The sequence below is a fragment of the Watersipora subatra genome, chromosome 10 (genome assembly GCF_963576615.1).
Source record: "Watersipora subatra chromosome 10, tzWatSuba1.1, whole genome shotgun sequence".
NCBI lineage: Eukaryota > Metazoa > Bryozoa > Gymnolaemata > Cheilostomatida > Watersiporidae > Watersipora > Watersipora subatra.
In genome coordinates, this window is record NC_088717.1 from 36,713,653 (window position 1) to 36,729,196 (window position 15,544).

Below are 15,544 nucleotides of genomic sequence, written 5' to 3' on the forward strand. Positions count from 1 at the left end.
CCAGTCCTGATCTTGCACCATTTGACTTCTACCGTTTAGGTCTTTTAAGGAGTTTTTGAAAGGAACGAGGTTACGATTGCAGCGAATGACTTTTTAAAAAGTCAATCTAAAAATTTCTATGCTGAAGGTATTCGAAAGCTTGGACTCGATGACAACAGTGTGTATTATTGCATGGAGATTATATTGACTAATATAAGAATTGTCAGCTCCTACTTATAATATAACTCTTTTTATTGACCAATTCACATCATTTATTGAATGGTCATTGAATTTGCAGCCGTAATGTCTATCAGCAGTGCGAATTGGTCAAAGTGCTCGCTTGCGATGTAAATTGGTCGTCACTAAAATTAGTAGTTCATCGACTCATGTACACATAGCTTCATAACAACAGCTTTTTTCTTTATAAGATCACCAGCTATTGCACTGACAATTTAAATGATTCCCTTTTGTAGAGAAACCATTTCTTCTGCTACGCTGAAGTAGTGATAAAACCTAGTTAAGACTATTGTTATACATCAAAATATATACAGCTATATATATAGCTATATAGTTAAGCTGATTGTGGTGACTTCATGTATAAAGTGACCACAATCAGAGTATGGTTTTAGCATCTGACAAGTGTGGTTTGCTCAGATTTGAAGCTGTGCTTTTGATTTTACTGCAAACCATAAGAAACAATATTGTAGTGCAATAAATTGTAGTCGCTCTATAACTTGTTTATATAGCTATATGTAGATATAGATATATATATATATATATAGCTATATATATTTTGATGAGTGTTGGGGTACTGTAGCTGAAATGAAACAATCATACATGTAGCAGTTCTCTCCAAGGATACGCTGGCTACTGGTAAACATTCAAACATAAAACGACATATCAAATGACACTCACAGTGGCCCAGTTTATGCATCTTTAACTGAATACTTATTGTCATACGAATCATTAGGTTACAAACATTTCTATTACCAGGTCGAGTAGAAAGATAAAAGATATTAGGGTAATTGCAAGCTCTTCTTACTCGAGTACAGCTAGTAACAGCTTTTGATTTGCTAACAAACAATGAGTGAGTGTTTCTAAAGTTATTAAACACCAAACATAAACAGCGCAGACAGACAGACAGACAGAGGTTGCTGAAATAGAACAAAGTGAACTGGTGAATAAATAAGATAATTCAAATGCAGTTGAAGTCAAAATTTCAGGCTGCTGCGGGTAAAAAATGTTGCAAAGCATTTATGAAGATGCGAGGTAGAACGAAGAACTAATACATGTATTTTTGACAACCCCGATGATTTATTTAGATCTAACTCCAAGTTTGGTGTCAACTTAGGCAAACTTTTTAATAATACACAACCTCTGATTGCAACTTATCTGACAGCAAAAGGATGTACCATCCTAGTTACTACAAGCAAACTGTTTTACAGTTAAATAACACAGAAAAACAGTTTACAATTGTTTAATAACCTATTTTTACATTCAAGTTTGAAAAATATCTTTTAAATAGAGTCGAATCATGAAAAAGACTTGGCAAGGCTGCAAAAGTTAAAATAGATATTACTTCACTGGTCATGTCAATGGCATTCAGGTCATCCTTAACAGTGATGACGTAAAAACAGCTAATCGTTGCAGTCCGTCGCACAGCTAAACGCTGATTTGAGCGATAGTGTGCACGGGCCATGACAGTGAGCATTTAGTTATATGACACAATTAAACTAATGGCAGGTTATGCAAGTGCCTGGCAAGCAAACACCTGTGATGGCCGGCCATTTTATGATTTATGCTGATAATACATTTAAGTCCGAACCATCACACGTGTGATAATAACCTTCTTAGCTTTCAGCTACAACGCTTGATCCTGATCTACCTTCACAAAGAACAGCGCAGAAAGAACAACGTGACTGTTCACTACTTTTCCTGTTTTCTTGCATTAATATAATAATAGCAGAAGATCACTCCGTTTTTAATACTTTTAAGCCTAATCTCCCTTATACAAGCTGGTCACCTGATACTAGACTGTATCAACAACTGTTCATCAACTGTGAAACCACTTAAGATAACACAACTCCTTGTGAACTGTGATAGTACTTATAATAACGCAATTCTTTTTGAACTGCATATCGTAATACAACTTTTAGCTTGCCTAACTCTATGAAATCAATAGAAATTAAATACAATAAATAGTTTTTTTACACCCTTCCAAAGAAGTGATGTTTAGAGGTAACTGATAAAACATAATGATTGCAGTACACTGAGTCTGATAGAGTGTATATATTTGTTATGTACACAGAGTCTGATAGAGTGTATATATTTGTTATGAATAGAAATACAAATAGTTTTAGTGCAAAGCTCTTGTTGCTGAAGAGAAGAAACTTTCTAGCTCCGTCTATTTTTGATCCTTCGTTACAAGGAATTTTAATCAGTCTGCCTGTAGAAGCTGTTGTTTTTTTAGTAGCTATTTTTCATTTGTGGGTCGGTTAAATATGCCATCAGCATTTTTTCGATATCTCAAGAACTAACCAGCCAATCAACTTGAAACTGCGAAATTATATTAGAAACACTTATTGCAGGGGTGTTTTAGGTTTGAGCTTTAGCTCATGCATGAGCATTTATACAAAAGCAAATGTAAGAAAAAAATGTTCTTTACATAAATAGTGTCATTTTACTACAAAAAGAAGCAAATTTTTAATGATATAACCTGAAGTTTTCTATTATATCAGCTGGCAAAGGTGTAGAGATCTGTGATCAAAAGATAAACACTTTAAGGAGAGTTTAGTTTGTTCAAATGACGAGCATTAAGAGAAGATGGCTGGAATTGTCTGGCTCAAAGAGCAAAGCATAAGTGTAGCTCATAGAGCAATGCAAGTGTGCAACTCATGGAACAATGCAAGTGTCTAGCTCATAGAACAAAGCATGAGTGTAGCTCATAGAGCGATGCAGGTGACTGGCTCATATAGTGATGGAATGTTTACTCACCATCTTCCGTAACTTCATCATCAAACAGGCCCTCAGCCACCAGGTAGGCTTCTATCTCCTTGTGGAAGAGTCTGATGGGTGCGCCAGCTCTCAGCTTGTTTTCGTCGTTCTTTTCCTATGCATTAGCAAAGCAGTGTAACGATGGTATGTGGTAAAAATGGAGACTTATGAGTTTAGTTTACTAAATTCAGAGGCGCAAACATGGGTTTACAAAGTCTTTTTAAACCAGCTAAAATTAGTTACATGGGTTAACCTACTATATGGTCTGCTTCATTTTTGTAGAAAAAAACAGTGTGGACAAAATATAGCTTAAATTTCATACAAATCCACGCATATCCTCTTTATAATACTTTTTAAATGACATCTTATATTTTACTTTGAATTACTATCTTATTTACTGCTCAGTAATTTATTTATAAATTAAAACTGTACTGTATAAATTGTACAATTTATAAATTGGTGTATTGTATAAATCGTATAAATACTCTGTACTAGACAAATCAATCACCTTAGAAAAGTAACAATGGAAATGCCAGTATAGATTTGTCTCCCCTGATATACATGCTCGCAGTGAATAGTATTCATCTCCATTTATATTGAGCACACTCTGAATAGGATGTCATGAAGAATTGATTTTTTTCAGTACAAAATGTAGTAGATAATAATTTATCTTTCAGTGAAACCTAGTGCAAGTAAATTACAACTTACGGGTTTCCTCTGTCGGACAATAGAGAATCCAGACTGCCGAACTGATAGCCCGAGTTCATGATCATCGGCATAGACAAATGATGGAGCAAATTTACTTCTTGACACGTGTAGGAACTGACCAGGTGATTTTATGGATTCAAAAACCACTTGATCTCCAATAAACACCTTTAAAAAGCAACATATATCAATGAAGTCAAGGGTGGAGAGTGACTAGGTAATCAAAAAGGCATTAAAACCTATTGATTTGCCATAAAACCCTCAGCCTTAAAAAGGCATTCTATTCCCCTAATATCATACCTTAGTGCTTATTGGTAGCCATGATTAATGTTGCAGCATTTAGAACTGCATGGTGAACATTCCAGAAAACAGTTGGTTCGAACCTTAGCTCAAAAATAGTGTCGGTGTCATTAACTAGGTGCATTATGTATTCACTAGCCTAGTGTGAGTTAGATGAGAGATCATGCTTATACGCATGAGAAGGTCGTGAAAGCGCCGGCGTTTATTCAAGTTTATGTCACTCAAATAGCTTTATAAATTTTTAGTAGGTAACTTTAGTGAGCACAGCATCTAATGATTAGTTTAGTACATGGAGTTAGCCAAGAACATTTTTCATAAAAACACCAACTATAGTTAATATGTATGCATAACAAATGCTTTCTTTGCTTTATTTTCATTAAAGGTTGGCTTGCAACAAAATTCACATTACAGTTATTTGATATCAAAAGATTTACAATGTCTTACTCTGTTGGTTGTAGGTGCAAAATATGTGTAAAGGTGATTACAAGCTCTTAAAAGCTAAAAAATGAACAATCGCAGCCACACGAGACCGCCATAGATTGGATTATCTTTCCAAAACGGCTCATATGTGACGTAGTTGTGGGGGATGGTTTCTGTTTACACTTTCATGCAACCTTATTCGTCGAAATATTTTCACAAATATACTTCACGGATTCAATAAAACCATGTCTATTGTTCTTACGCGTCTATTTTATCGTCATTGTAATGCTGTAACTTTTAGCAGTGATATCATATAACTTACCGTAAAAATTCCTTCAACTTTTTAACCTTACCTCGAAGGAGTGCATATCTTTGTCTGATAATCAAAACGAGCCTGTTGGTCACCTGTGATAATCGAAAAGTGCTGCAAAAATTATTTGCGAAGTATTGGGTCACATTATCAGATTACGACTTGACGATTAGATCAAGCCAAAACAAAACTGTAAAGTAGCGAGCATCTATATTTGATGCGGGATCTTCGGTAAAACCCGAAGTGTTTGTCATAAACTAGTGCTACGATAAGAGTTATATTGAGCTTTTATTGGCCTTTCAATTTACGTGAGAACATCACGTGACACGACAATAACCAAACTGTCATGACTACGTCAGAGAAATAAACAGATTCCAATCTACGGCAGCTTTTCGTTTTTGTGCTTTTAAGAGCTTGTAATCACAATTCCACATATTTTGCACCTACAACACAACAGAGTAAGACATGGTGAATCTTTTGATACCAAATAACTGTAATGTGAATTTTGTTGCAAGTCAACCTTTCACAGTTTTTGAGTGCTGTGCAAGGTTGCGTTTTAGATAAATAAATACATGTATGTTGCTGCCACTGTAGCTCGTTCTCTTATTCTCATTTGTCAGCCAACCCAATAGTTGCAATTTGTCAGTCAACCCAATAGTTGCAATTTGTCAGCCAACCCAATAGTTGCAATTTGTCAGCCAACCCAATAGTTGCAATTTGTCAGCCAACCCAATAGTTGCAATTTGTCAGCCAACCCAATAGTTGCGATTTGTCAGCCAACCCAATAGTTGCAATTTGTCAGCCAACCCAATAGTTGCGATTTGTCAGCCAACCCAATAGTTGCGATTTGTCAGCCAACCCAATAGTTGCAATTTGTCAGCCAACCCAATAGTTGCAATTTGTCAGCCAACCCAATAGTTGCAATTTGTCAGCCAACCCAATAGTTGCAATTTGTCAGCCAACCCAATAGTTGCGATTTGTCAGCCAACCCAATAGTTGCGATTTGTCAGCCAACCCAATAGTTGCAATTTGTCAGCCAACCCAATAGTTGCAATTTGTCAGCCAACCCAATAGTTGCAATTTGTCAGCCAACCCAATAGTTGCTTTTGTCAACTCTACTGGGGGGACCAAACCATCAAAGATTCAACAGTTGCGAGTGGAGCAAGCTATAAGTTGATGACTACCTGAGGTAATGACTACAAATTCTAACAAATCTCCATTTCTAGACTGAAAACCAATCAACAATAACCACTTGATTGCGGGACATCTACTGTTATACATCAGCTTCTCACCCCTTCTCATCCCTTCTCATCCCTTCTCTACACTTACCACATCTCCTTCCGCTTTAACCTTGTACCGGGGCATCACTCTGAACTGAGCATGTTTTGCATTCCAAGGCAGCAGCTCCACCTGGGCAAACACAATACACAAACAGTAGAACTTCTTCATATGAAACTGTACATTTGTATGTTTAATTCATGATTCATTGCGATCTTGTCCAGCAAGTTCAGTGTACACTGTTAATGTACAAAACAGTCTGATCATACATCAATTAAAAAAACCCTCACACAGTACATTTATTTAAAATGATTTCAAAAGAGTTATATTTTTGTAGCCTAACTGAAATAATAGATTGTTATAAGACATAGGCCTATTTACGAGTAGTAACAGCAAAGAGAGCATAATTCTTAACGTGAATCAACTTTGAATAAGTTTAGTGCAGGGCTTTTATCAAATGTTTATTTTCAAATTAGCAACTATTATTTTCGAATGTTGGCTTTTCTTTCTTACAGTCGCACTTTAACAGAAGTAATAAAATTAGCAAGCCTTTCTATATACATCTCCAACATTGCTTGCAGATAACGGCATGTTTTACATTCTCATTAAAAGCAACTTGAAGTTCCAAATCTTTGACCAAATAAATTAAAAGCAACAAATATAGATGGAGTTTTTGGGTTGAGAGAGGACATTCCTACAAGCCTTATAAATACCAAACTATCTTCAGTCATTATTTAACACCAAATACTTGATAGCAACTTTTGTTAAACTTGATATGATGAATGAACAGGTTTTAAAACTTTTCTAAAAATATGCAATTTTTCCTGAATTAGAATAACTGATTGATTTCTGCTGACAAAACACAATGATCCTGTCTATGCTTAGTCTTCCAGGATCATTGTAGAAAGTAAACAACTTTTGAGTGAATCATTAAGATGAGAGGTGGAGACAAGCCTGTTTATAAACACTCTGTTCGTATGACGCCATGAATCGCAAGTTTGCGTCATCCACAAGATGGAAATAACAAAAACCTGCAGGTCAAGGTCAGGTAAAGGTAAAGCAAGTTTTGTTACTCACAGATTTTTATCAAGTGTTTCATGTTTGCGAAAGATGGAAACAGCACTAGTGAATGATGTGTAAAAAAATACCACGCAAGCTATTCCATTTTCAACAATTTCTACCCTTCAGTCACTCTAAGCAAGATGGGGGTGCGATGATACGACCTCTGATGCAGAACCCCTCATCTGTTTTAACAAAGCACCCGCGTTAATCCTCAAAATACAAATGCCCATTAAAACATTTATTGCGCGGTAACTGGTAACTTAACGCGCGCACGATTTTCAAATCCACATCATCCGCACACTGGAAACATACTTAATGTAACCAACCCAACTTTTTGCTACAATTAAAAGCGTGGCACCTAGCTAATCACCCTTACTCTAACATTTAGCTCTTCCCCATACCGACGGAGCCATGAGCTCTCATCTTCCAAGTGTCAGATGTACGGGATAATAATTTATCCGCTTTGGCAACTTAGTGGTTAAATTGACTTCCAGCTAGGTGGCCTCTTAAAACCAGTACCTTGCGGGCTGGTCAAAGAGAAAAGAGTCAGTAGACTGGAAACATTCACTAGTGTAGTGTTATACACTACGCTACCAATTTTAGTCGTAGTTTTCATCTTCGTAGCATGTACAGTAAATGGTTTCAAACGTCACATATTTAACTATTCGAAGCGATTCAAATCTCCGATTTAAGAGGGTATTTTTAAAAACATCGTATCAACACCGAAGTACTGGTATGATGTAAACATCAATATTCGTATTATTGCACAAATCTTTGCGATCGAAGGTTCAACTTTCATCGTTTTCATTAGTGACGTCCTTACAGCATCCCTATACAGCTTTGTTTTTGATGCACACGTTTTAAAAATATTATCTTCGAATTACGAAATATTAACTCCAAATTTAAAAGGAGAATTTTTTACACGTTTTGACATTGACCTTTGACCTTAAACGCATTTTAATAGTGGCCGATATGAAATATGTGCCTCGCTGTAGCTAAAAGCGCAACAGGCTAATATAGAAAACGCAGAGCTGTGCGACAATTTCTTCATAGCACGTAAACTCATCAGCTACAAACAATTGGGAGTTGTGCGACCATTCCTGTGTGTCATGTAATTACGTCATCCTCATTCCTACGATGAAAACCACAACTTCAAAGCTCAAAATTCCTAGCATGTAACACAAGTAAATGTAATTCAAGTTTTACCCAAGATATAGATCAGTGTCTTTAACTAGGACTAAACAGGGCATAGCTATGTCTCCATTGTGCGGATGATGTGAATTTGGAATTGTGCACTCATTAAGCTACCGTGTGACAAGCGTTTCAATAGAAATGCTGCAGATAAACACAAGCCTTTTGTCAAAAAAGATAAGAAATTTTATATCAAAGGTCATAGCGGTGCGCTCCTGTCTCGCTTAGCTGAGTCGAAGCGCTTGGAACTGCTCAAACCAAAGTAGAAATGGCTGAAGTGGTTAAAATGAAATAGCTTGCGCATCGTTCTCAAGCGCCGTCTCCATCCTTCTAAGCATAAAACATTCAGTAAAAATTTACAAGTAACAAAACTCACTCGATTTACAGGTTTTTGCACTTTCCATCAGGCGGATAACGTAAACTTGCAGATAAGCCGCACCATAGAAACGCTGAATTGGTGGTTAAGAAGAAGCCATTTGACATAATGAATTACTAATGCTAAAATGCATGCGCCTTTAAACTATTGCGATTTTGAATTGTAGTTACAAAATGACTTAAATTTTAATCATTAAAATGAACACTGCCAACAGCTGCCAAAGCTAGTCAGCTGATTAGAATGCGAGCTTGTGCAATCCAGAGAAAGAGAACATACCAGCCATCTAACATCAACCTGACGGTCATGCGCTTGAATACAATTATCAAATTTCTGCGCGTTACTTGTATGCACTGGGCAGTAGTGTTGCTTGTTGGCATTGTTTGTTATCTATAGAAATTTGAAAACTGGCAGGGCTAGTTATTGAAGTTGCAATTGCTCTTTTATTGAAGAGAGACAGAGCTAGGCTATTGCAAGTCCTTATCAAATAGCACAATTATTTGTATTCAAGCGTCTGATATAACATGATTAGACATGGCATTCAATGACAATAACCAACAGCGTTGAATACAATCGCTCAGAAGATTTCCAAGAAATAATTAACACAGAACATGAAAAATTGTGCAACGCTGAATGCTTTCACCCTTCCAATTCTACACTGAGTATGGCTAAGTTCATTTTATCATGTTGGGTATATTCACATATCTACTGACTAAATACTTTTTATCATACTCTACGTTTTGATCATTTACTAAACTTCCATACAGTATTATAGGGACGCATCTCCGTATGGCGCTGCAAAACCATCATGGAAACAGCCAAGTCGCTTTCATTCTGCCGTGATTGAGTGTCGCTGTTTAAAAGCGATAAACCTGTGTGATGCGACCAATTGTGCATACACATAGGTTTTGCTTTCCTGTTGATTATATACGGAATTTTTTGTTGTTGACACATTTTAATCTATCTGTTTTTACTTGAAACTGAAAATGGCAGAATAGAAGGCTGTGTGGACCCTGAAATCGAAATGTTCCTTGACCGCCTAATTGAGTACATCGATTACAGAACCTTAGATAGTAGGAGGCAAAAAATATAGATTGACGTACAAAGATGTCAAAATTGCAAGCCAACAATAATTTCAGTAAAACTCCGCAAGATCCAAATTAAGTTCATGAATTCTAAGTATTACAAGCTGCTAAAGGAAGCCAAGAAAGAAGTAAAGAAATTTGGTAAATAAAAATATTAATATTAATATAAAAAATCACTCTTAGTAATAATATTAATGATCTTACACAATGAGGCGTCGTACAACCATTGCTACCATAGCGCCCTATAGAAACATGATCTGTTTGTCGACCCAGTGTAGGGCTTTGGCACTGATACACCCAGATGTCGCTACTTTATAGCTGTATGGAAATCTAGTATATGTTCACATATGTACATATGTACATATGTACATATGTACATATGTACGCATGTACATATGTACGCATGTACATATGTACATATGTACATATTTACATATGGACTAACTTTATTTAATGTATTTAATAAAGTTAGTACATATGTACATATGTACTAACTTTATTCTCTTTAACATACTTTGTATGTCAGTCATTGATTACTTCCTATTTTAGCTCCCATGTTATTTTCAAACTCAATTCACTCAAAGTGCATGTATCTTCAGTACTAACGGATAACTGCTTGATCTAGTAATTTGTCAGAGTTAATCTGCTCCCAAAGGACAGGCTACTAGCTGTAGTGACAAACATTCAGCCATTCCATTTGCTCTCGTGTCTTCACCTAACAATGAGTACAGCTACTGATTTCCAATATGGAGGAGACTTTAGGCTACTGCAGAGCTTGTTGTCTTCAAGAATTATTGATATTGGCAGCCGAAAATATTAAGGTCAGCGGTTATCGCTGACTCACAAGGACGTTTATCAATTAGCAATTAGCTAATACAAAGGCTGAATCTAAAAGTAGCACCGAAACAGAGCTCGGCAGCGCTATTACTATCAGCATTATCCATTGATTTCCCTGTAAAGGAATAAGGCAGCGGCGATGAAAGAGTGCTTATAGACTCTTCAGATCCTCTCACAAGTTTACCGAATGTCTCTGTTGGCAGATAGCAATTACTAGGTGTCTGTCAAATCATGTCCAGCTAATTTCACCTGCACTATATTGGCCAAGAAGTGACGGACACTATTTGCAATAACAAGCCATAATTGCGGTCGAGCTGTGGTGAGATAAAACATTCTTTGGAAAAGGGCGTCAAAATCACAAATCAAACCTCATGATAAAAATATCTGATTTGTCTTAGAAAAAACTCATTTATTATCTGCTCCTGATGTACACTGTACACGTAAGAGAAATGGAAACATATTATTATGTATAAACATATGCACAAGCTGTGTACAGTCAGGTAGGACTAAGTTATATTCCTTACTAGAAAGCCTGGTACCAGTGAAACTGTAACAAACTCTCTCTGGTCACTATTTCCTCATTGTCTCGGAAAAAATATTTGTTCTGTTAACTGATCAACCAGCACATTTTTAGACTGTGTTTTGTTGTAGAATTTTTCCTTTGCAGCATTATTTTATGTGTGGTCTGTTGGCGATGGATTTTTATGGCATTTGGCTTTTTAAAAATTAATTTAATCTAATAATCTTTATTTTAAGTTTATTTTTAAGTCTGAGAAATGCTAATTTGCTGAGCAAACAGCTCATGGAAGGCGTTACAAAGTTCGAGCAAAAGAGACATCAGTTTCTACTAGGGGAAAACAATCCATAATCAAGGAAATGATACTGACAAGATATTTGTAGAGTTCTATTAGTAATAGTATGTTTGATAATCAATTGACTCTCTATAGATTTAAACATTTAATCCTACAGTGTCTATTCATAGAGGTACTCACCAGCATGTTATTAGACTCTGATCTAGATGTTAGAGTGGTGCTTGCATGTATGTACTTCTTGGTGAACTGATGTCTCAGCTACAAGAGAGATTTTGGTCATTAACTACATCGAGAAGGACAGAAATGGAAAGGAATTATATTTTACTTGTCTCTAGCTTATCTACAGGTGTGTATGTACATACCTAAGTATGTAGATATGTAAGTATGTATGTACATTCGTATGTATTAATAGCTTTTTATTGGCATTAGCAATTCTCGTCAAAATGATGTTTTTTGTTACACGCCAAAAAAGAATGAAAAGAGAGAAATCAGAAACTAAGTGAGTTGAAAAAACGTGATTTAAAAATTAATAATCTAATAGTATTGCAGAGTCGAGATAGTCAGTTGAAATTTGTAGTGATAAAAAGCTGAAAAAGTTAAAGATGTTATAAAATCATTTTAATAAACAATCATTTAAACAGAATTGTACATCTTTTTAACACCCTCAAAGCTGTATTAACGAACAAGTGTATGACCCCTAGTCTTCACAACCAACATCTAATCAAATGGTGCCTTATCAAAGTTATTAGTTCACAGTCTGTATATATATATATATATATATATATATATATATTCACCGTCTATCATATATAATATGTGTTATGTATTATACATAATATATATTTCATATAATACATTGTAGATATTATGTATCTATATATATATATTTCTGAAAGTTTGTGTGTATTTGGATATGTGTGTAGTTCCAGCAATAGCTATTAAAATCTTGGAATAAAGAATCAGTATCACAGAAGATTTGATCTGTTTGTTTGATTCTGATATGTTTATGTATGTGTACATAAGTATATATGTGTAATGTATTATATATGTATGTATATCGTAGTTAGGCTAATCCATATGCAGCAGTCTAAGCACACAGGATTCTACAAAAGTGTCAGAACAACTGGCCAGAGTTTATTGAAGGTTACTTATGTCTGATAAAGTCCATCTTCACGTCTCCACCCGAACATAAAGAAATTTAAATGCATATTGTCCGTATCTTGAAGGTCATAGCTGAATAGCTGCGGTAAACCAAGTGACAAAAAAGCAAAATAGCTATGTAGCTATGTAGCTATGCCTTGTCAACCCGATATAGCTTTTGGTTTTAGTGGTTCTTTCATGCCTTTTCAACTTCAGACAGCGTAGCAGTAGAATCTTTGGCTACTAAGTACTTTGGAATTAAAATGTAACAAATTATAGCTGAACTTTCGAGAAAATTTAAGTTTGGATAACTACACCGCAACTGTACACGACCTGCATGAAAATGTAGAAAGTTGAATCAGCGAATATCAATTCATGCGGACATTCAAATGAAGTCGGTGAAAATGTGTAAAACTAATGCGTAAACCTATTGTAATTAATTTTGTTAGCCATAGACAAACTTGGGTCTCAAGTAGATTAAAAACACCCGCAGTATTATTATATGTAACAGTAAGCTATAATAGTATAGTAATTATAATATAATAGCCATAGTAATGCAATATTTATAGTAATTTAATAGGCTATATTAACAAGCCCTTTCAGACTTCTACTAGACTTAGTACCTTAAATGCAAGTGTCCACAAAACCAAGTATAACATCATCAGCTATTATCAACCTCTGTGGAAAAAAGCAGAAACTTGACCACTAAGTAAAAGCCTTCCTCACGAATTATCTCCATCTAGATTGCTATTGCTAAATAAAGCTTATTTGGGAATAGATAAATATCAACTTCATTATCAGAGGTTAATGCTGTCCAAAGTAAATTAGAACATGAGCCAAAAACAGAAATAAAAACAGTAAAGTGAATTATATGTATCGAAAGCAAAAGCTCTTTTTGCATAATCCTGTTCTACAATGTAAATTGGTAAGGTAATATGGTAATGTGGTGTCTAGTATATAAGGTCTAGTAGATTTTGAAGTAAGTAGGAATGTAACAGATGGTCAGGCAGGTTAGAGATACAATCTGAGTATTTTAAACAGTAAATCTCTAAATATAGTTAGGGGTATGTTCTTAAAGGCTGTAGTCCAGATATGAATATAGAAAGGTTACTCTTGTAAGCTCTAATGCGCAGTGAATATCACAGACATGTTGAAATAGATAGTCTGCTAATCTTGTAAGGTCAGCAACAGCAAGGATAGAAATGTCCTCCTACAGTCAGCCAGTGTTTCATAGCGGCATCTTCAAATACATCGAACCTTAACTAAGCTAGCATCCTGAGGCTACAGTTATAGACGAACACTAGTACTCTTACAGTCCCACGCACTGTGAGACTGAGGCTACAGTTATAGACGAACACTAGTACTCTTACAGTCCCATACACTGTGAGACTGAGGCTACAGTTATAGACGAACACTAGTACTCTTACAGTCCCATACACTGTGAGACTGAGGCTACAGTTATAGACGAACACTAGTACTCTTACAGTCCCATACACTGTGAGACTGAGGCTACAGTTATAGACGAACACTAGTACTCTTACAGTCCCATACACTGTATCCCTTATAGTATAGACTAGTACTCTTACAGTCCCATACACTGTGAGAGATCATCAGGTGTAATAACTATCTGCACAATTATTCTAAAATGCAGCGAGGCGGTTGATTGGTCAGGCGGTAGAATGTTGGTATGCTCATCCGAAGGTCGGGGAATATGAATCTCATTAAAAGCTATCTTTTTCGTAACCTCCCAGCATGGTTTCGAACAGATGAAGACCACGGCAGTTACTATAGTAAAGATAACCTTGACTGAAGTAGTGATCTCATGAATGGCTCTTTTTCGCAAGAGTTAGTATCTGGTGGGCGATGTTACTATTGAGTACAACTGTTATTGAAGGTTCGTGATGATTTAGCATATTCGAGCTACAGCCATATCAGACACGCTAATCCTCTGCAGTTTCTGAAGTCCAATATTTAGTTCTTGGAGTGATAGCATTAATCATGTCTGCTCATCCTCTTTAAGCTCAACGTAGCATCTAATTTAACTGAAGTATATGAATAATATGGCTGGCTCTTGTGATCTCAGCGAATATTACCCTCTAGAGTTGTTGAAGGATGCTATAGCTAGATTTAAAAATCACCAAATCACTTCAAAACACTAGCAGAAATTTCTGAAACCTAAAGAAAGTCATGCAGTATTCTAGAAAATCTTAGACTCTAACCACATTTGTTTAGTAACTTAAAGATGAAATTGCTCAAAATTTTAGGATGTTTGATCAGAAATTATCGATACTTTTATCATTTGCTATCGTTGTTGATGTTTGAGGGAACGTACGTCTGCTCATCCTCTATTAGCTCAATGCAGCATCTAGTTTGACTGACATACATCCAAAACCCTTAATTGGGGGAACTAAAAGGGTAACACAAATCTTTGAAATGCTCAGGTTTCAACAAGTGCACTGCCTGGGAACTAGTGAGTACAATGTTGTTTTTTGACTCCCTTATGATTTTATTTCAGTTTTAATTACAGTCACTTTGTATAACCAGCTATTATGTGTCAGTATTATGTGTCAGCATTTGAGACGATGAACCTTCGATTACATAATTTCATAGACGGGTCCACCAAAAGTCGGCGGCTAAATTCATAAATAGCTTGCCACCTAACCGCAGTTGTGGTGAATATACCAGCTTTTCTTTAGAGGCGATTAATACCAGTCTATCCGCCGTTGTTATAGACAAACTAGGACATCGTCCGGCAGACTCTAATCAAACAGAAACATATGCCATGTTGATCCTCGTCAACATAGTTGCACCATTACTAGTTTTGTTGTTACTATTATTCCTGCTTGTACCAGCAAATTTCGGACTAATCTTAGCAGATGGACAACTCAGTAAGCATGTTTACCGACTTTTCCCATTTTTGGTGCATTTTAAATCCGCTGTTCGGAGAGAAAAAAGCAATGAAATGTTAAGCCAGATTGTTGGCTCTTGTAAATAAACCCATCTGATTGGTTGTGATAAAATGGCGCAGCTCCTGCGTGCTGACTGAAGCAAAGTCTCT

General features: G+C 35.9%; 1 protein-coding gene across 1 annotated transcript in view; it reads right to left on the reverse strand.

Annotated features, from left to right (window-relative positions):
- Window positions 1-15,544, reverse strand: part of LOC137406297 (inositol 1,4,5-trisphosphate-gated calcium channel ITPR3-like) — a 134,780-nt gene that overhangs the window by 99,051 nt on the left and 20,185 nt on the right. Inside the window, 4 exon segments of the mRNA XM_068092849.1 lie at window positions 2,974-3,088; window positions 3,682-3,846; window positions 6,038-6,118; window positions 11,527-11,604. Of these exon segments, the coding sequence (XP_067948950.1) occupies window positions 2,974-3,088; window positions 3,682-3,846; window positions 6,038-6,118; window positions 11,527-11,604 (439 nt within the window).